The 23713-nt window shown below is 37.5% G+C and overlaps 1 protein-coding gene across 1 annotated transcript in view; it reads left to right on the top strand.

The window, feature by feature from the left end:
- Positions 1 to 23457, top strand: part of ELOVL4 (ELOVL fatty acid elongase 4) — a 44365-nt gene extending 20908 nt beyond the window's left edge. Inside the window, exons 2-6 of the mRNA XM_060205425.1 lie at positions 8726 to 8913; positions 10886 to 10966; positions 16027 to 16198; positions 18404 to 18531; positions 22979 to 23457. Coding sequence (XP_060061408.1) covers positions 8726 to 8913; positions 10886 to 10966; positions 16027 to 16198; positions 18404 to 18531; positions 22979 to 23254 — 845 coding nt within the window. The 3' untranslated portion in view covers positions 23255 to 23457. The remainder of the gene's footprint in view (positions 1 to 8725; positions 8914 to 10885; positions 10967 to 16026; positions 16199 to 18403; positions 18532 to 22978) is intronic.
- The last annotated feature ends 256 nt before the right edge of the window (positions 23458 to 23713 follow it).

The following is a 23713-nucleotide window of genomic DNA, read 5'->3' as shown; positions in this document are numbered from 1 at the left end:
TTACCAAAGGACATAACTCTGCTCACAGAAAGACAGAATGGTTAGAAAATTTCTGAATTCTCCTCACCTGCAGGGGAGTCGCTTTACAAGCGGTGAAGCAGGTCTGCAGGTGTCTTTCTCTCCCCCTCTCTGTCTTCCCCTCCTCTCTCCATTTCTCTCTATCCTATCAAACAACAGTGACATCATCAACAACAACAACAATAATAACTACAACAATAAAACAAGGGCAACAAAAGGGAAAATAAATAAAAATAGAAAATTTCTGAATTTAGGTGCAATTTACTACCTTGAAATTTCTCATTAGTTTTAATTCTGTGGGCTAGGAATAAGGAAGACATCTGCTTTCTCTTTAAGTCTTCTAGTTGTTTTCCCCCTCTTTTTGTTGCCCTTGTTGTTATAGCCTGTTATTATTGTTATTATTGTTGTTGTTGATGTCGTTTTGTTGTTGGATAGGACAGAGAGAAATCGAGTGAGGAGGGGAAGACAAGAGAGGGAGAGAGGAAGATAGATACCTGCAGACTTGCTTCACCGCCTGTGAAGCGATTCCCCAGCAGGTGGGGAGCCGGGGGCTCAAATCCGGTTCCTTATGCCGGTCCTTGTGCTTTGTGCCATGTGCGCTTAACCTTCAGCGCTACTGCCCAACTCCCTAGTTTTTTTTTTTTTTTAATATTTAGTGCACTGTCATATTCTACCAATTTTCATCCCCAAGATAAAGTAGAAAATTGCATTTTGGGATAATAGAAGGAGTAGTAATTACAAAGTAGGGTCTATTTATATTACTTTAAGCTATTCACCTCTCAGTTAAATAAATAAAAAAAGGTTATTAAGCAGAAGAGTTTGACCATGTAGCAGTTCATATCGAATTGACTCCTGGAAGGAATAGCAAGGGACTTTAAATAAGTCTTCTCACTTTTAATGTAGCTTCTAGATGTCTTTATAACTTTCCTAATGTTCTGGCATGACCTCCACACCATTGGTGATCCCATACCAGGTCTGCCAGATATATTATAGTATAATAACACCTTAGAAAGAGTGATTTTTCAAAAATAGAAACAGATGTAAAGAGGCAGAGAGAGGGACAAAGTGAGTGAAATAGAGCACAGCACTGAAACTTGCTTTAGTGTGGTGGAGGCCGGGCTTAGACTGGGTAGTGCATGTGGCAAAGCTGTTCACTAGCCAGGTGAGTTACTTCTTTGACCCCAAAGTGTGGTTCTTGCTTTGTAACAAATCTCTTGTCCTTTCTTTCCCTTGGAGGAACATTACTGATAGTCACAGTTCTATTTTAAGATATCATTTGAACCCATAGTTTAGGAAGTAACTGATGGGAACTTGTTGCCTTTATAATGAATGGATAGATTGATTAGTATTGGAATAGCCAACTGTGTGAGATCCTTGCTTTGTCTTCTTTGGCAAGACTCTTGACCTCCATGGATCCCATTTTTTTTAAGCAGATAATTTCAAAATCTGAAATCCTACAGCTCTAGATAAAGGTAACTTACAAGCAACATGAAAGGATTAAAATGTTTAATTGTTCAAAATAAGAGCAAATAAACTTAAGACAATTTGACAAATGGACTACATTATACTTATGCCTTATTGGCCCTATTCCATTCCATTATACTTGGCCCATTCCATTATACTTATTCCTTATTGGCCCTATTTCATGTTCAAAATATGAAATTCTCATGAATATTATAAAAAGTCTATTTAAATTGTGATATTCCTTGATAGCAAAATTTGACTGCACCAGTAACAGGAAGACTAGATTTCTTTTTAAAAAAGATATTTATTTATTTATTCCCTTTTTTTGTTGCCCTTGTTTTTTATTGTTGTAGTTATTAATGTTGTATTTATTGATGTCGTTGTTGGATAGGACAGAGAGAAATGGAGAGAGGAGGGGAGGATAGAGAGGGGGAGAGAAAGATAAACACCTGCAGACCTGCTCCACCGCCTGTGCAGTGACACCCCCCCCGCAGGTGGGGAGCCGGGGGCTCAAACCCGGGTCCTTATGCCAGTCCTTGCGCTTTGCACCACCTGCGCTTAACCCATTGTGCTACTGCCCGACTCCCTAGGCTAGATTTCAATGGAATTTTTTCTTGTTATTTTTCCCCCCTAATAAACTCAAATCAGGGAATCCTTCCCGAGAGTGTGTAGGACTGACAACATATTAGAAATGTATTTTCTTGTTTTTCAACTTCTGCCTGAGAGTGAGATCATCCCATATTCATCCTTCTGTTTCTTACTTAATTCACATAACATGAATTTTTCAAGGTCCATCCAAGATCGGCTGAAAACGGTGAAGTCACCGTTTTTTCCAGCTGAGTAGTATTCCATTGTGTATATATACCACAACTTGCTCAGCCACTCATCTGTTGTGTAACCTTCACTTGGATTTCAGATAAACCAAGTGAACAGAGGATTCAATTTATTTTTTGAGATATACTATTAAGAAAAAAAATACTTGTGGAAAAAAGAGGTTAGACTTATTGCCAGAAGCAGAGACTAGAGGAAGTAAATACTGAAAGAATGTTTGTGGTATGACTACTATAGCTAAGGCTGCTAGGTGGTATACAAACAAGTTATTTAGAAAGTACATTTTTAGTTTTTTTATTATTTCTTTATTTTATTTTAATTTGGAGAGAGATGGGGAAAGGGAGGGGGAGAGAAAGGGAAACACCAGAGCACTACTCAGTTCTGGCTTATGGTGGTGCGGGGGATTGAACCTGGGACTTTGGATCCTCAAGCATGAGAGTCTGTTAGCATAACCATTATGCTATCTCTCCCATCCTATTATTTCTTTAAATAATACTTTAGTTGTATGATTGACAAGATTGTGGTATAAAAGGGATACAGTTTCATACAGTTCCTACCACTGGAGTTCTATATCCCATCCCCTCCATTGGAAAGTTACTTATTCTTTTTTTTTATTTGTTCCCTTTTGTTGCCCTTGTTGTTTTATTGTTGTGGTTATTATTGATGTTGTTGTTGTTGTTGGATAGGACAGAGAGAAATGAAGAGTGGACGGGAAGACAGAGAGGGGGAGAGAAAGATAGACACCTGCAGACCTGCTTCACTGCCTGTGAAGTGAAAAGTTCCCTATTCTTTATTCCTCTGGGAGTATGGGCCAGAGATCTTTATGGGGTGCCAAAAGTGAGTGAGAGAGAGAGAGAGAGAGAGAAAGAGAGAGAGAGAGAGAGAGAGAGAGATATCTGGCTTCTGCAATTGCTTCTTTGCTAGATATGGGAAATGACAGGTTGATCCTTACCCCTAGTCTGTTTCTATCTTTCCCTAGTGGGGTAGGGCGCTCTGGGGAGGTGGGTTCCAGGACATATTGGTGAAGTTATCTGTCCAGGAAAGTCAGGTTGGTGTCATGGAAGCATCTGCAACTTGCTGGCTGAAAAGCATTAAGATATAAAGCAAAACAATTTGTTTAATAATCAGGAACCTAAAGGGAAAAGTACAGCAGATAATATTTGGGGTCTTCATGTTGGAAGGAGCTAGGAAGTTTATTTTAAGTATATTTCAAGGGGCCCATGACTTTACTGATTTTTGCCTAAGCCCAACAGCTAACATGCAGGTGGACTAGGAGTATTGTCTGGGAAGATGGTGTCAGAGCTGAGGATGGGACCAGATTACTATAGCTAATGCTGCAGGGTGGTATATAAGCAAGTTAATGACAAAGTAAAAAATTTATTTTATTTATTTTAATTTTTTATTAAGAAAGTAAAATTTCAAAGTTGTCATTACAAGGAGATTTTTTCTTTTTTGATTTTTACTATATAAGATGGTTGACAGCTTACTGTGTTAATTATTTCAGAGTATATGACAATAAAGCCACCATGCTCTCTGCCTTAACAGTGATGTGTATCAGACATTTTTCAGTAAAAGTTGAAAAAAATAAAACTAAAGAAGCAAGTTGCATATTTGAAGGAAGTCATTGTATGAAATATATTAAACATTTGAGTTAATGAAAAACCGAATAATTATTTTAATGTTAAGTAAAGGATAAAATTTTTGTACTTATGATTTTCCTTTACTCTCTTAGTCCTTCTGTTGTTATTATCACATATTTTTCACTTCAAGACCTAGTGAATTTTCATATCATTGAATGGCATAATTGTAACACACTCCTTTCTTTTTAGTGGAAAAGAGGACATAAGTAATGGTACTAGCACTAAGGAAAATATCAATGCAAATAAATTCTGGAAACCGCAAGTGCAAAGACAGAAATTTTATGCAGATATTGTCATTAAGTGGGAGCCGCTATGCAGCGGTTCAGTTGCTGACAGTTTTTACAGTTTTCATCATAATGGTTGGGGGTCAAAGTTTTCAGAGCTTTCATGTTTGTGAACTGGAAAGGCTAATGAAGAACATGATGTGAAATGTGGCCTTGTATAGATTGACGACAGGTATTTACTGAAAGATTGCTGACTGACCACGTAAGTCTTAAGTCACTAACTTCTTATGCTCTGTAAAGTTTCAGCTTTAGTGAGAAACTATGAAACTATCAGGTTTCAGAAATGGAGACAAATCCAGATTGCTTTTTAAAGGCTCTGCATTCTGAAGCAGAAGCAGACATTTAAATTCCACCTGCCTGTTTACTGATTGAGTCTTGTACAGCTTCTGGAATGCCTCAGTTATTATATCTCCATACTCCCTTTCACTTGCACTAATCTCTGGCCTCTGTTAGTATTTCATTCTATCAGTTTCCTTGTATGTTTTTATCTGTTTATCTGTGTCTTTGGTGGTTCTCTTTTCAAGTTTTGTTGTTGAATGAGAGGACAGCACAGGCTCTCTTGACGATATATGGTAAAGTCCGAATGTCTTACTCTTGATTTCAAGAACATTTCTGGACCTTTCTCTCTACTTTTTTCTCCTTGTTGCTTGGAACTTCCTTTAAAACCAGTAGTAGTTCTGTGTGGTGGGAGTGTGACGTCGTACTTGATACTGGAAATTAGAAACTTCTTGCAGATGACTTTCTTTGTCCTTTGTTACATGTAATATCCCAACACGAAGCCCTTTCTTTTAATATCAGTTATTAAATAAATTTTAAACTATAAATATAGAAATTATAAAATGATTTTGATAGAAATACCTACTTTATTGATCTTCTCTTTAGAAAATGAGGTGTGTTTCAAAGCACCTTTTGTTGCTTTCTGATCCTGTTCTGCTGGGGGCTTATTAACATATATTCTATGTGAGAAAAGAGGGAAAAAATGTGTAATTCCTTTCAGAGTTAAGATTGAGGGCTACCTGGAGGAGGAAAGTAGTATAGAGTTCTGATGAGTATTTTGTTGCACACTTTAGTGTGTGTTCCAAATTTAAGCTTTTCTGAATAATATTATATGTGTTTATTTTTTAACTTATTTTTTATTTATAAAATGGAAATGACAAGACCACAGGGTAAGAGGGGTACAATTCCACACAATTCCCACCAGCAGAATTCCATATCATATCCCCTCCTCTGATAGCTTTCCTATTCTTTATCCCTCTGGAAGCATGGGCCCAGGGTCATTATGGGGTGCAGAAGGTAGAAAGTCTGGCTCCTGTAATTGCTTCCCCGCTGACAATGGGCATTGGCAGGTTGATTCAAACTCCCAGCCTGTCTCTCTGTTAACTCTTAATAGAGGAAACATTTGTATCTTTTAAAGAAACTCAGTTTCTGTCATGGAGAACATAGGGTATTCTTTAAAGTTTTAACTTATAGAGATCATGTATATTTTGAATTTTGAGATTGTACCTCTGAAGCAGAAATCATTGTAGGTGTGGAGGAATGCCAATTTAGTGACAAAATCTTGTCTTAAACCTTGTCTAGATGGACATTTGGACTCTTGTCATTTTATTACTATAGTGAGTGAGCTCAGCAGGGGACTAGAATGTACGGAACCTTATAGGTCTTGACAAAAAAATAGAATTTTTTTCTCTTTTTAAAATTCTTTCATATGACTCAACTTCTGCCTATTTACTCCTTTGCACATAATTTAATTCCACACCAGCAACACCTTCTCTAGTGAACTCGAGAAGAGTAGAGGCTTGTGTTAATTTATTTTCCTACATAGTGAAAGAAATATTTAAGAAGACAAACACATCATATTTTAAAGGGACCTTTGGCATAGGATGAATAATCACTGCAGACCAGACGGGCATCATGTCTTCCACAAAAGCCATCCATCCATATTTCAAGGCACCCCCTTCATTAATTCTCTCTTCTGACTTTTGAGTATTGTAGAGTCTTAAACTATAGAATATGTTTTGATATAAATTAAAGATCTTTAATTTCCACGAATAGATTCTAGGTCCTCTTGTAAACTGTGAAATAAATTCGTCTTTCTTGTTCTGCTGCATCTTTTTTTTTTTTAAAGTCATTCTCCTACCTTTTTCATAGTTCTTATTTTGTAGAAACTATTACTGTATCCCTTTGTGACTTTGAAGGCTATACACAGTTAAACTGTTCTATTTGTATTTCATGCCTTGTATCTTGTTTCTTACTGATGATATATAGCAACAGATTAGTTCAAATTTCAGTACAGTATTGTACTTATCTAGTCATTTTCTAGTCCAGAGCTATTTTGCATATATAGTTTCAATAAAACTGACAGGTTAGTTTTGGAAACATTGTAATGAGCAATTAAGTTACATTAGTTTTCACTAGGTTTAGGAAGTCACTGAGTAGTAGAATTTTTGTTTCCCTCAGAATAGAACAGAGATGCTTTACATTACCTGGAATAAAGTAGGCATAAAGTTTAGATTTTTTTAACATGCGTTTAGCTTTTAGAAATGGAAAAATTCCTTTCTATGCCTTTTTATAGTTTATATGAAAATTGATTTCTATTAATCCCATATTTACTTACTATACTTCTATTAGAACTATTTTATTCACGGAAAAATTCTGTTATAAAATTGATTCATATTTAAGTGTTAAGTGCAGTTGAATTTGAATATAAAATGACTAATTCATAGTTCATAAAGTTGAGCTTTTCCTTTTATATATTTTTATGTGATAGATAGGTATCAGAGCACTACCTAGATTGCATCATCTCTGATATGTGGCAGTGCCAGGTACTGAACCTGAGGCATCTAGGCCCCCGAGTATAAAAGTCCTGTAATTAACAGTAAGCTATTTCCCACACCCTTAACTGGTTAATTTTCAAGAGAAATAAAGTGTTGCCTTACATGCAAATGTGCATATGTGTAAGGTGAGTAATTTATAGTTTTAGAGAAGAGAGCATAAACTGCTTATGTTCATGGGACTCATGCTTTCAAACAAAAATTTAGAAAAATCTATTGAATATGGTGGTTGCTATTTAAAGAAATTATGGAATTGTAATGCTCTCTAATTGAATTCTGTACAGTAAATGTGCACTTGTCTTCACTACCAAGAAGTAGTCCAAGAAATGACTTCCACTGACCCACATTTCATTCTTTCCTGCTGTCCTTCTAGAAAGGAGCAACTTCCAAACTGCTTTCCTAAATGACAGATATTTGGCACAGAAGACAGGTTCCATTTACTTATTTTAAGTACTTATTTATTCACTCCTATTTCTTAATTTGTCACCAATTTGCTCTGGCTCTGTACTAACACTATGAATACTGCTCCTGGTGACCATTTCTTTCTTTCTTGTAATTTTTTTTCTATTTTATTTGATAGAACAGTGAAAAATTCAGAGAGGGAGAGGAAAATAGAGAGGAAAAGATAAAGTTAGATGCCTGCAGACCTGTTCTAAGGCTAGTGAAGCATCCCTCCGTTGGTGGGGGTTGGGACTCAAACCCAGGTCCTTGCACATGTAATGTGTGTGTTCAGTTGGCTGCTACACTACCGCCTGAAGTTTTTCTTCTTATTTTCTGTCTATGAAGTCTATTTAATTTTATTTATTTTTTAAATTGATTTATTTATTCCCTTTTGTTGCCCTTTTGTATTGTTGTAGTTATTATTGTTGCTGTTAGCATCATTGTTGGATAGGACAGAGAGAAATGGAGAGAGGAGGAGAAGACGGGGGGGGGGGGGGGGGAGAAAGAGAGACACCTGCAGACCTGCTTCACCACCTGTGAAGTGACTCCCCTGCAAGTGGGGAGCTAGGGGCTCCAGCCGAGGTCCTTCTTCCCGTCCTTGCACTTCGCGCCACGTGCGCTTAACCTGCTGCACTACTGCCCAATTCCCTTAATTTTCTTTTTAACCTAACATTCTTTAGCTCTGTTAATAGTAACCAAGATTGAACCTAGAACTCCTTGTATGCAAACTCACCAGGAACTCTTTCGTTAACTCTTGATCTTTTTGTTTGTTTGTTTTAACTGAAGCATCACTCAGTTCTGGCTTGTGGTGGTACTGGGAATTGAATCTGGGATCTTTGGTGCCTCAGGCATGAAAGTCCTTTTGTATATCCATCCTTATCCTCTATCTGTATTTTCAGTGGCCTGCCTGCCTGCCTGCCTGCCTTCCTCTCTTTCTCTCTCTCTTCTCTGTCTTTCTTTCTCTCTCTCTCTCTCTCTCTTTTTCTCTCTGCATTCTCTGTAAAACAATTTGTGCTATCTGTAATGAAACTTCATTTTCAAAAGTTACTCATAGGAATTGGTCTCATTTCTTTGGTCTTTGCGCCATGTCTTTTTGTGGGAACTTGAAGGGCAATATTTTTTCAAGTTAGGAAAGCTAAAAGAAAGATGACAATTTCCAATATTTCATCATCAAAACATCTCTTGTTCAATGCATTTTATTTTGTTTTCTCTCTAGATAAGCGAGTGGAAGATTGGCCTCTTATGCAGTCTCCATGGCCCACACTTTGTATAAGTACTCTTTATCTCCTGTTTGTGTGGCTGGGTCCAAAATGGATGAAAGACCGAGAACCTTTCCAGATGCGCTTCGTCCTCATTGCCTATAATTTTGGGATGGTTTTACTTAACCTTTTTATCTTCAGAGAGGTAGGTCTAGTCAAGTGACTATGTAATCATTTTCCAGGATTATTGGAAATTAACAAATGAGAAAATATGAAATCATTCTTGTAACATTGTATCCCAACATAACTTATGTTAGCTACTGTAAAAGTAAATTTTATATTTTGGATATTTTTGTTTTTGGTTAACAAAAATGTGAAACATACAAAAAATATGGGAGAGAGGGCTGGGTGGTGGTGCACCTGGTTAAGCACACATGTTACAATGTGCAAGGCCCCAGGTTTGGGCAGCAGTCCCCACCTGCAGAGGGAAAGCTTTGCGAGTGGCGAAGCAGTGTTGCAGGTCTCCCTTTCTCTCTCTGTCTCTCTCTCTCCCCCGCCCCCCCTTCTCTATCAACTTCTGGCTAGCTCTACCCAATAAATAAATAATACAAAATTTAAAAAAAGATTCTAAAAAATATAGGACAGTTATTTAAAATGAAATTTTCAAGCGTTCTGGGTTTTAAAATAATCCTTCTACAATTGAAAGTGACTTATCTAAGACTCATTTTCATTTTCCCTGTTTGTAAAATAATGATAATATTAGATGGATGCTGGTCTAACACTCAAGTCTTTCTTACCTGATTGGATGTAAAGATAAGTGAGATAGTTCTTGCAAAGTGTTTGGCACTTACTAAGCCTTTAGTAAGTAGGTAAAGCTACTTGTTTAGAATTGTTATTCTACACTTTCAGGTTTGGTAACTGATAAAATTATGCAAATGTGAAATATCAATTTCATGCTAAATCCTGTCTCATAATGTTGCTGTATTTTGGATTGGAGCTAAAATGAGTTAGCTGTTTTAGAACTTGCTGATAAACATAATTTACTTTGGCAGGGAGTGGGGGGTGGGGGCACCACCAAATGCCTCATGACATTTTGAAAGAAAATCTTAAGGGCTCCACTGTGCAGCCATATTTTAGGTAGTAAAAGTGCAAGAAAATTGTTTCAAACAAGGAGCTTCCTCATTAAAATGCTATGCGATTCCCAAGGAGCTATATTGGTATATAAACAATTCTCCCTTTTACTTCATCGTTGACAACTCAGCTTACAGAATTTCAGCTTCAAAACTAGGGGATAACATTGTGGTTATTTTAAGACTATCATGTTCGAGGCTCTGATGGTCCCAGGTCCAGTCTCTGATAGCACCCTAAGCCAGAGCTGAGCAGTGCTGTGGTATTAGGGTAAAGGAGAGGGGAAGGGAGATGGAGCAAAGAGAGAGAAGGAAAATATTTCTCAGCTATATATAAAAAAATTAACTTGTTTTGATACATTCTTTTAAATCTGTTATATGAAAACCACTCTAGATCAGACTAGAAATCAGTGCACCTCTTAGATCTGTATCATGGTAATCAGAATTTCTCTTAATATTATGAAGTAGATAAAGCTAATGTTCAAAAGTTTATGTGTGATTTTTTTTCTTGATTTAATATCTTTTTTTTTAATTTTCTTGCATTTTCTTTTTTCTTTTTTTTTTATTTAAGAAAGGATTAATTAACAAAACCATAGGGTAGGAGGGGTACAATTCCACACAATTCCCACCACCCAATCTCCATATCCCATCCCCTCCCCTGATAGCTTTCCCATTCTCTATCCCTCTGGGAGCATGGACCCAGGGTCATTGTAGGTTGCAGAAGGTAGAAGGTCTGGCTTCTGTAATTGCTTCCCCGTTGAACATGGGCGTTAACTGGTCAGTCCATACTCCCATTCTACCTCTCTCTTTCCCTAGTAGGATGGGTCTCTGGGGAAGCGTATGTGCGATTTTTTAAAATTAGATTTCAGATTTAAAATATACTGACAATAAAGTTTAGAAACACCAAGAAATTAAGTGTTTAATTCATTAGGAAGTTTTAAAATAATAGTGCTTTTTAAAATAATATGAAAGTTTACTGATTGTATTTGGCATTTTTAGTGGTGTAACTATTGAAACTTATTATATAAATATTGTCCCCTTTTCTTCCAGTTATTCATGGGGTCATATAATGCAGGATATAGTTACGTTTGCCAGAGTGTGGATTATTCTAACGATGTTAATGAAGTCAGGGTAAGTACATAAAAATGCAACTAATCAGTAGAATTAGGTTTATCTTATCTGCGTTAGTTTGTGAAAAACTCATTTTAATATAGTGGTAAAGCATTGGATTTATTTTAGTCAATAAAGGTGTGATTTTTCTTTAAAAATGCATAATTGAACATCTGCTTTCATACTTCAGTATCTGACTCTATTTGGTGGTATGAAAGAAAATGTGTTGGATTAGTAGATTACAGAATTAAAATATATATATATATATATATATATATATATCAGGCATATTACCATTTTATTCAAGTGGAAGAAAAAGGACAATTATCTACTAAAGGTATCTTGTATCCTGTGCTTTATATTAAGCTTAAATACACTACACAAAGCACGTAGACATAAGATATATTATGAATATATTTATGTTGGGTAAAATAATGTCTCTGTAGACCTTCCCTTGAAAAAAAAAAGGCTGACATTATGAACAGTATGATCAGTACTCAGCAAAACATACTAACTGCTATTTTATTCTGTTTTCATTTTCTTATTAGACTAGGAGCTTATGAAAAATTGTCATGTTGGTTTCCATTCTACAAGTATGTACTGAACATGTACACAGTGTGAGTGGCACTGAGGAAACCATTGAAAAGACAGATGAGGTTCCTACCTTTTGTGACATTGACATTGTAGTGAAGGTGGAAGAGACAGACAATAATCATCTAAACAAATGGCTAGCAAGAAAATAGATCCAGTGGTGTGACTGAGAACAGGACAGCTACTTAGATTTACTGGCTGGGAAAGAAGTTTCTTCTGCTAACCCTACTGCTGGAGTCTTTCTTCTGTGACTGTTTTTTGCTTGGTTTCTGCCTATTCAATAATTGGAATATTTTCTTAAAAAAGCAGTATCACTTCTTTTTTAAATGTTTTATTTTTTCTTTAGTTTTTATTTATTATTGGATAGAGGCAGAAATTGAGAGCTAAGGGGGGAGGTGGAGAGGGAAAGAGACAGAGAGACACCTGCAGCCCTGTTTCACCACTCAGGAAGCTTTCCCCCTACAGGTGTGGACCAGGGGCTTGAACCTGGGCCCTTGTACACTGTAGTGCATGTGCTTAACCAGGTGCACCACTGCCTGGCCCCAGCAGTATCACTTTTCACTGGATATAGAACATTCAAAGAAACCTAGTGTAGTTTTAACCGTAGGAGTTATTATTTGTGGGTGTGTAGATTGTGACTAATTTATAGGCCTAGATGAGACAAAAATAGACATTTCTCACCTTCTAAAAAGTTTACTATGCCAAAATGATTACAGCTACTCTCTCTTTTTATTGGGGTTTTTTAAATGGTTTTACCACATAATATTTAACACATAAGCACATCCTCTCATCTCCCCTTGACTGGTGTCTAGGAGACACAACAGGACCCCAGTGTCCCTTCATCTTATCCTTACCCATCCTTTCCCAGAGTCCTTTGCTTTGATGCAGCATACCACATCCAGTCCGAGTTTCACCCTGAGTTTCCCATTACTGTCCTTAACTCCTAAGTTCCACCTGTAAGTGAGATCACTCAGTATTGGTCTTTCTCTTTATGAATTGTCTCACTCAACATAATACCATCAAGTTGTGACCAAGATATTGCAGATAATGGCCTTATCATTTTTAGTAGCTGTATTGGATTCCATTGTACATATCTGTACATACACAACTTTCATTCATCTGTCATTGGGCATCTGGGCTGATTCTAAGCGTAAGCTATTACAAATGGCTGCTATGAGCGTAAGTGTGCTTAAGTCTTTGCAGATAGGTGTTTTTGTTTTTCTTGGCTATATTCCCAGAAGAGGGACTGCTGGGTCATAATGTAGGTCCATTTCTAGAGTTCTGATGAATCAGCAGATACTATAGGTCCATTTCTAGTGTTCTTATGAGTCTTCAGACTTTTACCATAGAGACTGTACCAATTTACTTTCCCACCAGCAATGTATGAGAGTCCTTTTCTCCCCACAGCCTCTCCAGCAGTTGGCACTTGTGTCTTTTCTAGTGGATGACATTTTCACAGGTGTGAAGTGGTATATCACTTGTTAATATTTACATTTCCCTGAACATCAGTGATTTTGAGCTTTTGGTCCTTTTGACTTTTTCCTTGGAGAAGGTTCTACCCATCTCTTTTCCCCATTTTTCAGTGGGTTTCTTTTTTCTCTCTCTCTTTCTTTCTTTCTTTCTTTCTTTCTTTCTTTCTTTCTTTCTTTCTTTCTTTCTTTCTTTTTAAGACTTTGTTTATTTATTAATGAGAAAGATAGGAGGAGAGAGAAAAGAACCAGACATCACTCTGGCACATGTGCTGCCCAGGATCGAACTCAGTTTTGAGAGTCCAAAACTTTATCACTGCACTACCTCCCGGGCCACTTCTTTGTTCTTTTATTGTTGCATTTGGTGAGTTAGTTATTTGTATATGTTGGTTATCAGTTCTCTGATATATAACAAAAAAATTTTTCACTATGGTGGGGTGCTCTTTGTTATAGTGGTGATTCCCTTTGCCTTGCAGAAGCTTTTCAGTTTGCCATAGTCCCATTGATCTATTTTTGCCTTTATTTTCTTTGCAATTGGATTTGAATTGCCAAAGCTGTTCCTAAAGCATATATGGAAGAAAGTTTTGCCCATGTTTTCTTCTAAGTACTTGATAGATACTCTGTTTTAAAGTCCTAAAGAGTATGGTAGGGGGCCAGAGAGAGCTGGCATGGTGGATATCATTGGAATATTTGACACCTGCAAATTTGAGGCAATGATACTAAGTGGAATGGGCAAGGGAGGAAGGGGTAGCACGTAACAGTATAAAGGTAGTCACACTATGTGCAGATTTAGAGCAACGATGACAACAATAACAAAGTGAAACCAGAGTAAACCACGAAGGTGGATACATCTGACATACCCAACCCAAACATAGTTAAAAAGGGAAGGAGATGGTGTACTGCACCAAAGTAAAGGACTCAGGGGTGGGGCTGGGGGGAGTGTTAAGGTCCTGGAACATGATGGTGGAAGTGACCGAGATGTGTGTTTGGGGGGGGGGGTGGTTAGAGTTTTATATGGAAAACTGAGAAATATCACATATGTACCAACTACTGTTTTGTTTTTTCATTCCCAACTACTGTGTTTCGCTATCAACTATAAACTATTAATCCCTCTAAATAGAGAGAAAAAAAGGAGATAGTCGATTTCTTAGGAACCCCACCTTAGTCCTTTGAAACAGCACAAATGCTCCTCTTCATGCTTAAAAAGAAGATAAATCAGGAACAAAAGGTATACCACAGGACTGTTTCCATCCTTGGAACAGATGCTGCTTCCTTGATTAAGTAAAATAGCACTTCAATTTTGTTCCTACTGTCATTCTTGGTGTGCATCTGAATTCTCTCCCTCAGTAATGCCAAGGACCCACTTCTTAGGTTTTCCACTGGCAACATGAACATAGTAGTGAATATTAAAGAGAATCACTTTGAGGGGTTGAAAATTTTAAGCCTATTTTTCACCAAATTTTTATCATATCCAACAATATTATTAAGCACATTCAGTAAAAACAATTGCAGCCTGTAAATGCAAGCCTTTGGATCTTTCCCTTTAACCCACACTTTAAAATCATAAGCCTGGTGGTTTGCAAAAGTGAGAGACAAAACCCAGAGCCTACCAATGATATTTACAAGTATAGAATGAGAAAAGGATCAACTCTAAAATATTTAAGCCTGTCTTTGAAGGAACATGTCAAATTCTGACACATGAAGATTTACAAACAGATTTTAGTCATATACTGTCATCTTTGTCATTTATACATAGACTCCACACCCTAGGAACTAGTTGACATGAAAAGTTAAGTCTTCATTATTATCATACTAGGATTTTTGGAAAATATTTAAAAATATATAAGCAGAGGTCACCTCTCACTGGTGCCTTAATCTCAGCATGTAATATAATCTTTCCGTACCATCTGTTGTCTTAATTAGAGCCTAGAGAAAGACTTATTCATGTAAGCTGGCTTATATTTATGACCTAGGAAATATTGTTTTTTGTTTGTTTCAATTTATCATTTAAACTTTTTTTTTTTTTTGGCCTAACACAAAATAAAGTACTGTGTTTGACTATTTTGCTACAGAGGTGAAGTATGGAAGAGAAACACACTAACAGATCAGTTGCTATTCAGGCAAGAAGTAATAGCTGAAATCCCTTTCCAAAGTACATACTGCAGTTTTTCTGTGAGACAGAAAAAACGCAGCATTATGAATGTGTTCACAATTCTGTTTAGCCTCCAGGTGCTTTGTGCCATTCAGCTAGCTGTGGAACAGACTGAACATTTTCTTTATTTGCTCTTTGTAGCTATGGCTTCGGATTCTTTCATTCCTGTTTTTCTACTTAGATGCCCAGAATCCTCCCATCCATAGACAGAAATTTTTTTATGTTGGGGCTGGGTAGACTTCACATGTTACCATGCGTGAAGACCAGGTTCAAGGTTCCAGGTTCAAGTCCGCTGTCTTTGCTTGCTTGGGAGGGGGAGCTTTGGGAAAGATAGAGTAGTGCTACAGATATCTCTTTCTCCTATTTATTTATTTACTTACTTATTTATTTATTATTGGATAGAGACAGAGAGAGAAATTGAGGGGAGGAGGAGAGAGAGAGTTGGAGTGAGACAGAGACACCTGCAGCACTGCTTCACCACTTGTGAAGCTTTCCCCCTGCAGGTGGGGAACCAGGGCTTGAACCCAGGTCCTTGCACACTGTAGTGTGAGCGCTTAACCAGGTGCACCACTGCCTGGCTCCTCTCTATACCTTTCTGTCTGCCCTCTATTTCTCTCTGTCTCTACCCAAAACAAAGAAACCAAGAAAAAAAAAAACAAGCAAGGGAAGGGAGAGAGTGGTGGAGTAGTTGTGCACTTGTAAGTCCCAGAAATGATCCTGACACCTAAAAATGAAAGCAATTAGTTTGCATCTTACAGAATTTTAAGCTGATTTAGAACTTATTTACAGACCATCAAACACCATACGACAATGTTTCATCTGGTGTTAATAACTTGTTTTTTTATATTTTTTTGCTTTCTTTTTTACAGATAGCTGCTGCTTTGTGGTGGTACTTTATATCTAAAGGAGTTGAGTATTTGGACACAGTGTTTTTTATCCTGAGGAAGAAAAACAATCAAGTCTCTTTCCTTCATGTATATCATCATTGTACAATGTTTACACTGTGGTGGATTGGAATTAAGTGGGTTGCAGGAGGACAAGGTGAGAATTCTCAGAAACATATCAGTATATATTAAATTGTATGAATATACTGGGTGGGAAGTAATGAGAGCCTGGAGGTTTGACTTTGACTATAATTTAACCCCCTGTCTTGGTCAATTATTTCTTTGTCAATTTCATTTTAAGGGGACTGGGTGGTGCTGCACTTGGTTAAGTGCACATAATACTAAACACAAGGATCTGGGTTCAAACCTCTGGCTCCCCACCTGCAGAGGGGACACTTCCTGAGTGGTGAAGCAGGTCTGCAGGTGTCTATCTTTCTCCCTCTCTATCTCCCTTCCCCTCTCAATTTCTCTCTGTCCTATCCAGTAAAATGAAAAAATGGCCACCAGGAGCTGTGGATTCTTAATGGTGGCAGTGAGCACCACTGATAATCCTGGAGGCAAATAAATATATCTTAAAAGAAATATTGACAGTAAAGCTTTAGTTTTTTAAAATTTATGTTTGGTTTTAATGCCTAAAATTCATCCCAGAAATGAGCACAAAATTAAGACTATCCTCAGAAAATAATATTTTGATAGGTAGCAATTTTTGTGCTTTTGATCCAAAGGATAACAAATTAAAACCCCTCAGTCTAAAGGGTCCTTCTTTAGTCTGAATCCAAAGCTTATATCTACTCTAAAATAAACCTTAAATGAGCCTATTAGTTTTTTAATTACAGGAAATCACATATAGTTCAAAGGAGATAGCATAATGGCTATGCAAACAACAATACACAGATAAAACACAGACTCCCCCATACATACCTCTCCCCCCCTTTCATGCTTGTGGTACTGAAGTCTCAGGTTCAATTCCCCACACCACTAAAAACTATAACTGTGTAGTGCTCTAGAAAAAAAAAGAAGAAGAAATCACACCCAGCTGTGTTCTTATTAAAGGGAATCTGAACCCACACATTAGCCAGAATATACTTATAGCTTTTCAGATGCCTATGGATTGAACTGATAAGACATCAAACTGGAAATAGATCATTTCATTTACAGAGACTCAGGGTATAAGCCTTCTTCTTCTTCTAGCGTTTGCCCTTCTTCCGTAGCCAGTCAACAGCATCAGGTTGAGCCTGATGTAAAGTTTCGAGACCTCCTTTGAATCTGGAGAGGTGGCAGTCGTTGACTATGTGGGTCATAGTCTGTCTGTAGCCGCAGGGGCAGTTTGGGTCGTCTCTGGCTCCCCAGCGATGGAACATAGCGGCGCACCGGCCATGGCCTGTTCGATAGCGATTGAGGAGGGCCCAATCATAACGTGCTAGGTCAAAGCCGGGTTGACGCTTGCAGGGGTCTGTGATGAGGTGTTTGTTCTTTACCTCAGCTGACTGCCAGCTCTGTTTCCAAGAGACTGGAACAGAGAAGTTCAGTGTAGGCGTAGGGGACCAGATTGGGTGACGAGACGTCAAGCGTTGGACAGGGTGGGCGAAGATATCCGCGTATATTGGCAGGTCCGGTCAAGCGTAGACGTGGGAAATGAACTTAGATGATGCCGCATCCCGACGAATATCTGGCGGGGCGATGTTGCTAAGAACTGGCAGCCATGGGACCGGGGTGGAACGGATGGTTCCAGAAATTATCCTCATGGAGGAATATAATTTGGAATCGACCAAGTGGACATGGGGGCTACAGAACCATACTGGGGCACAGTATTCTGCAGTGGAATAGCATAATGCCAGAGATGATGATGGTATAAGCCATTATAATATAGTTCACTCTGCTAATTTTCATTTAAAATTATTTAGAAATCTCAGAAATAAGTGCTTGCTTATTTTTGGTATGTATACTGTCACATAAATAATGAATGTAAAAAAATCTATATAAGCACTGTGGACATACTATGACTGTTTCCCCCTATAAAGCAAAAGTAAAATTATTTTAGACACTGTTTCTCTACTAGGACCCATTTAAGTCACTGGACTCCACAGTTTGAAAACCTACACTTTGAAATTCCTTTGCATTTGAAGAAAACCCATAAAAATAATTTACAGAGTGAAACCTGGGTCTAAGCTTTAAAAATACCTCTCATAACCCAAAGAGAAGTCTTTTTACATAGTGCTGATTAGAACTTTGATTCTTGATCTATATTCCAGTTAGAAGAGTGTGACTATAGTGACTTTTTTTATCCAAATGGTTTATTTGACTTTGCCTAACAAAGCTTCTGTACTTTGTAATTAACCACTTTTTTTTTTTGTCTATAAAGCATTTTTTGGAGCCCAGATGAATTCCTTCATTCATGTGATCATGTACTCATACTATGGGTTAACAGCATTTGGCCCATGGATTCAGAAGTACCTTTGGTGGAAACGATACCTGACCATGCTGCAGTTGGTGAGTGACACACCTCTAAAGTCTCTGCTGGTGGAACACAGAAAATGTTCAGATTTATTAACTGCAAAGTCTGATAAGTCACATGTTCTTGATGATATTCTTTTACAAACCTCTCTTGGGCTGGGCGGTGGCACACTCATTAAAGTGCATACATTACAGTATGAAAGGACCTGGGCTCAAGCCCCAGGTCCCCACCTACAAGGGAAAGCGTCACTAGCAGTGAAGCAATAATGCAGGTATCTCTTTATCTATCTCGTTCTTTCCCACTTTCCTTCTCAGTTTCTAGCCAATAAGTAAGTAAAAAAAAAAAAAGTACACACAGCCATAAATAAAAGCAAATTTTTTTCTTTACGTTCCATTTGTGGGGACTGAAATACCACTCCTCTGCATATATCCAAAGGACATAAAAATACTAATTCAAAGGTATATATGTACCCCCCACGTTCATAGCTGCTTATTTCACAATTGCAAAGGAATAGAAGCAACCTAGATGCAAGATAGCAGCTGCCTGGATAAAGAAGTTATGGGACATATATTCAGTTTATGAAAAAAAAAACATAAGCAGATCTAAAAACATAATGAGACCTGGATGTCACACTACTCACTTTTTAAATGTCTTTTAAAACTAAGCAGTTTCTTGTCTTCCTAAGAGAAAAATTCTTTGAAAATATCTGTGAAATAGAAAAATTGAAGATCTAAGACTACCACTAAGTACATAAATTTATGTATGACTTGAAAAGGAATATAGTTATATCCCCCCCAAAGATGATTTTTTTTTTTTGCTTAGTGGTTTAATAATGGTTAATAAGGTTAAAAGATTACAGGGGTATAGTTCTACAGCGCACAACCCAGGTGCTGGCTCCTGCACAGCCCTCCAATGAAACCCACTGTAGTTCTAAAAAAATTTAAAAGCTTGATCACCTCTACCTTCTCCTCCTCACCTCTTCCCTTCTTCATTTGCAAATGCATGAATCTCCATTCATTATATTCCACATAGTGAAACCATCAAGTAGTTAGTTGTCTTTGACTTCCTTACTTACTTCACTAAGCACAATCACCTCTAGTTCCACCCACTTTACCCTAAAGAACACAGTATCATCCTTTTTTTTTAATTGTATCCCCCTGAGTATATGTCCCATAACTTCTTTATCCAGGCAGCTGCTATCTTGCATCTAGGTTGCTTCTATTCCTTTGCAGTTGTGAAATAAGCAGCTATGAACGTGGGGGGGGGGTACATATATACCTTTGAATTAGTATTTTTATGTCCTTTGAATATATGCAGAGGAATTTCTGGGTCATAGGTTATTTCCATTTTTTAAAAAAAATACATTATTTAATCATGAGAATGATAGGAGGAGAGAGAGAAAGAACCAGACATCACTCTGGTACATGTGCTGCCGGGGATTGAATTTGGGACATCATGGTTGAGAATCCAATGCTTTATCCACTGCGCCACCTCTGGACCACACAGTTATTTCCATTTTTAATTTAAGATGTTGTTATTATATTTCTTTACTTTTTCATTTAATATTTGCTGCTGCATTTAATTTAAGATGTTGTTATTATATTTCTTTACTTTTTCATTTAATATTTGCTACTGCATTCAGTATTTGATAACTGGTGGCATACATTTAGAATATAAAAGTTGGAGAGAAGGTCCCAAGCCAAGACAAAGGTAAAGTAAACAAAGGGAAAAAGGACCAGAGGATGCCTTAGATCTCTGACACAGAGTCCTTAGAGAACAGAGTTAGATATTTTCAAATACTAACACTTAGACAAATTTTCATGACACCCTTCTGGTTGGCCTTTTTGTACCATCTGAGTAAAATAATATTGCATTCCAAGCTAGAAACTAGCCATTAATCAAACTGAAAAATCCCAAAACAACTGGCCTTGGAATCTTCAAGCCTTGGAATTTATTATAATTTGCTTTAATCATAGCATGTATACGGTTTTTATCAGTGCAATCACATTTGGAAATACTATCCATCTCTGCTCTAAGTTGCTAAACAGCTGGCTAACCAAACAGGAAACACAACTTTTGGGAAATTCTGGGTGTGAAGGATTCAGTTGTCACTAAAAGGCAACAGGAAGCTTCCTCCAGTTTGTGTGTAAGCTGTTTGTGTAATTCTTTTCCTGCAGTAATTATTAAGTGGGCCAGAGAAAATGAAGAGATGAAAAAAAAATCCATGAACTATTTATATCTCTTGTCAAAACCTGAATATGGTGCTCCTTGAGCAATGTCATACTCAGCCACACCTATAGCCACGCCCCTTTTCCGTGATTCCAGTTCTAAGGACCATTGTGAAACCAAAGATTCTTAAAATGTGGATTTCTGGCCCCCCAAGTTTCTAAGACTCTCTAGAACTTTTGAATCTCTCTTCAGCATGAGTGTCTAGTCGCCATAAATAAAGCTGGTGTTGCTTTTGCATCACATTCCTTTCTCTGTTGAAAAAGGATGGAGGGTAACATAAAATAACTAAACTAGAGAAGGGGCAAAAGAATTTTTTTTTTTGCCATGGAAGAATTTTTAAGTGGTCTAATCTGGCATAAGTTTTGGATTTCCATGGAGTATGTTATCTTAATGATATTTAATATCTTTAAAAAGTGAAATGATATTTAATATCTTTATAAGTGAAATCACAACTGCTCATTCCAATAGTGTTAATTTTTTAAAAAAATGTTTTATTTATTATTGGATAGAGACAGAAATTGAAAGGGGAGGAGGAGATAGGGAGAGAGACAGAGAGATACTTGCAGCCCTGCTTCACCACTTGTGAAGCTTTCCCTCTGCAGGTGGGGACCAGGGGCTTGAACCTGGGTCCATGTGCACTGTAATTTGAGTGCTTAACCAGGTGCACCACCACCTGGCCCCAGAGTGTTAATTTAATGAAGGGCAATGTATTAACAAGTCAGATGTTCTCATGACCATTAATCACGTATAACTTGATCTTGTGAAAAGTTCACCTCTGTTAATACCATGAAACTCATAATTCTTTATAAAATTAATTTGTTAACAAGAGAATCAGAACATCACTCTGGCATATGTGGTGTCAGGGATTGAACTCTGGACCTCATGCTCATAAGTCCTAATTTCTGTGCCACGTCATGGAATTCAGAATTCAATATTCTTATAATAGGAACTATTCACTTATCAGTATATCCAAATTTAAAATTATTTAATTATTGTAAGCATACTGCCTTGGTTTTCCTTTTTAAAAAACTTTTAAAGTCGAAAGTGATTCCTTTTTGTACTTATTCTTACTTTTTTCCCTCTAATTTTGCCAAAATTTTAGTTTTTCAGGGAAATTGTACATTCAGATGCATTTTTAGCCTGTCTTCTATTCTCTGAGAAATAAATAATGAACCATTGTGAGAAATTCGTTTTTAAAGTATGTGTGGTGTAAGATAGTGCTAGGGATTGAACCTGTGCTATCTAGGATCTCAGACATGCAAGTCGGTGTTGTAATGGGCTGAGCTAACTCCTCCATAGTCTTATTTTTACTCTTTGAGACAATTGCTAATTAATTTTCACTAAGTAGCATCATTCAATATTATTCAGCAAATGTTCACAGAGTCCTGATGTTGTGCTGTGAACTCAGGCGTCATTAGTGAATAATACAGACCCCTGCCCTTTGGAGGTATATTCCAGTGAAAAGCTGGATGATCAGGAACTCAGCACATGAAAAAAGGAGGTTCAGATAGTTACAATCCTCTCCACTACACACCACAGGAAAACTATTGGTTAGCGGGATTAAAAGAGTTAGTTGGGGGAGTTGGATGGTAGTGCAGTGGATTAAGCGCAGGTGGCGCAAAGCATAAGGACTGGTGTGAGGATCCCAGTTGAAGCCCCTGGCTCCCCACCTGCAGGGGAGTCGCTTCACAGGTGGTGAAGGAGGTCTGCAGGTGTCTATCTTTCTCTGCGCCGCTCTGTCTTCCCCTCCTCTCTCCATTTCTCTCTGTCCTATGTAACAATGATGGTATCAATAACAACAATAATAGCTACAACAGTAAAACAACAAGGGCAACAAAAGGGAATAAATAAATATTGGAAAAAAAAGTTATTTGGCTGGGAGGCACTTTAGTTCTTCACATCAGGGATACTTTGTGAGGGGGACAGCACGTGAGCAAGTGATTCAAGTGGAACCTAGCATGGCAGCAAGAAAATGATTAAATGTAGACAGTGTGGCAAAAATTACACCTATCTCAGCTGGATAGAGGATTGTGGTGCTGTGACCCAGAGGGTGCATAGTGGCTAGGGCTCTGATCTGTTAAGCAGGAGGTCTGGATTCAGTCCCTGGCATTGCAGATGCCAGAGTGAGGCTCTGGTTCTCTCTGTCTCTTATTCTTTTGCTTAAACAAATAAATAAATACTTTAAAGAGAGAAGTTTGTGGTATTTTTGGAAGTTGTTGTTACAATAACTTTCTCCTGACTTTGGTTTTTCAGGTTCAGTTCCACGTGACCATCGGGCACACAGCGCTGTCTCTGTACACTGATTGTCCCTTCCCCAAGTGGATGCACTGGGCTCTAATTGTCTATGCAATCAGCTTCATATTTCTCTTCCTTAACTTCTATATCCGGACATACAACGAGCCGAAGAAATCAAAAACTGGGAAAACAGCTATGAATGGTGTCTCAGCGAACGGCGTGAACAAATCAGGAAAGCCACTAGTGATAGAAAATGGAAAAACCCAGAAAGATGGAAAAGCAAAAGGAGAGTAAATTGAACTGGGCCTTAACTGTTGTTGACAGTGAGGAAGCTCCCATTTCAGATTAAATTTCAGGGACAACAGAAGCAAATGAGAATTTGGGGTGGGGCATAAAAGTCAAATGTGCTTTATGTATTAGTAATCTTTAGATTTGAGTAAAGTGTTAAATACAATACCTGGATGTTTTATTTATGAAGTTTTTATTTTAAACTTTTTTTTTAAAAAAATTATCCTTGATGTCCAGACCAAAGCAATCATTTAGGTGACTCTGGAGACTCCTGTTCACATCTGTTTGCCTACTGCATGAAATTTTTCATGTATCTTAATCTACAGTCATTCTTCAGTCTGATGGTCACAGAAACATAGTCTTTACTACATTTTTAAATGTAAATTTGCCGATTACCTACTGATTGAAGTCAGTCACCTTACGGTTTTCTGGTCCAAAATTGGAAATGTGGTTACTTGAAAACTT

Source organism: Erinaceus europaeus, chromosome 13 (genome assembly GCF_950295315.1).
Source record: "Erinaceus europaeus chromosome 13, mEriEur2.1, whole genome shotgun sequence".
Classification (NCBI taxonomy): Eukaryota; Metazoa; Chordata; class Mammalia; order Eulipotyphla; family Erinaceidae; genus Erinaceus; species Erinaceus europaeus.
The sequence above is the reverse complement of the archived record's forward strand: the minus strand, read 5'-3'. Positions and strand labels throughout refer to the sequence as shown.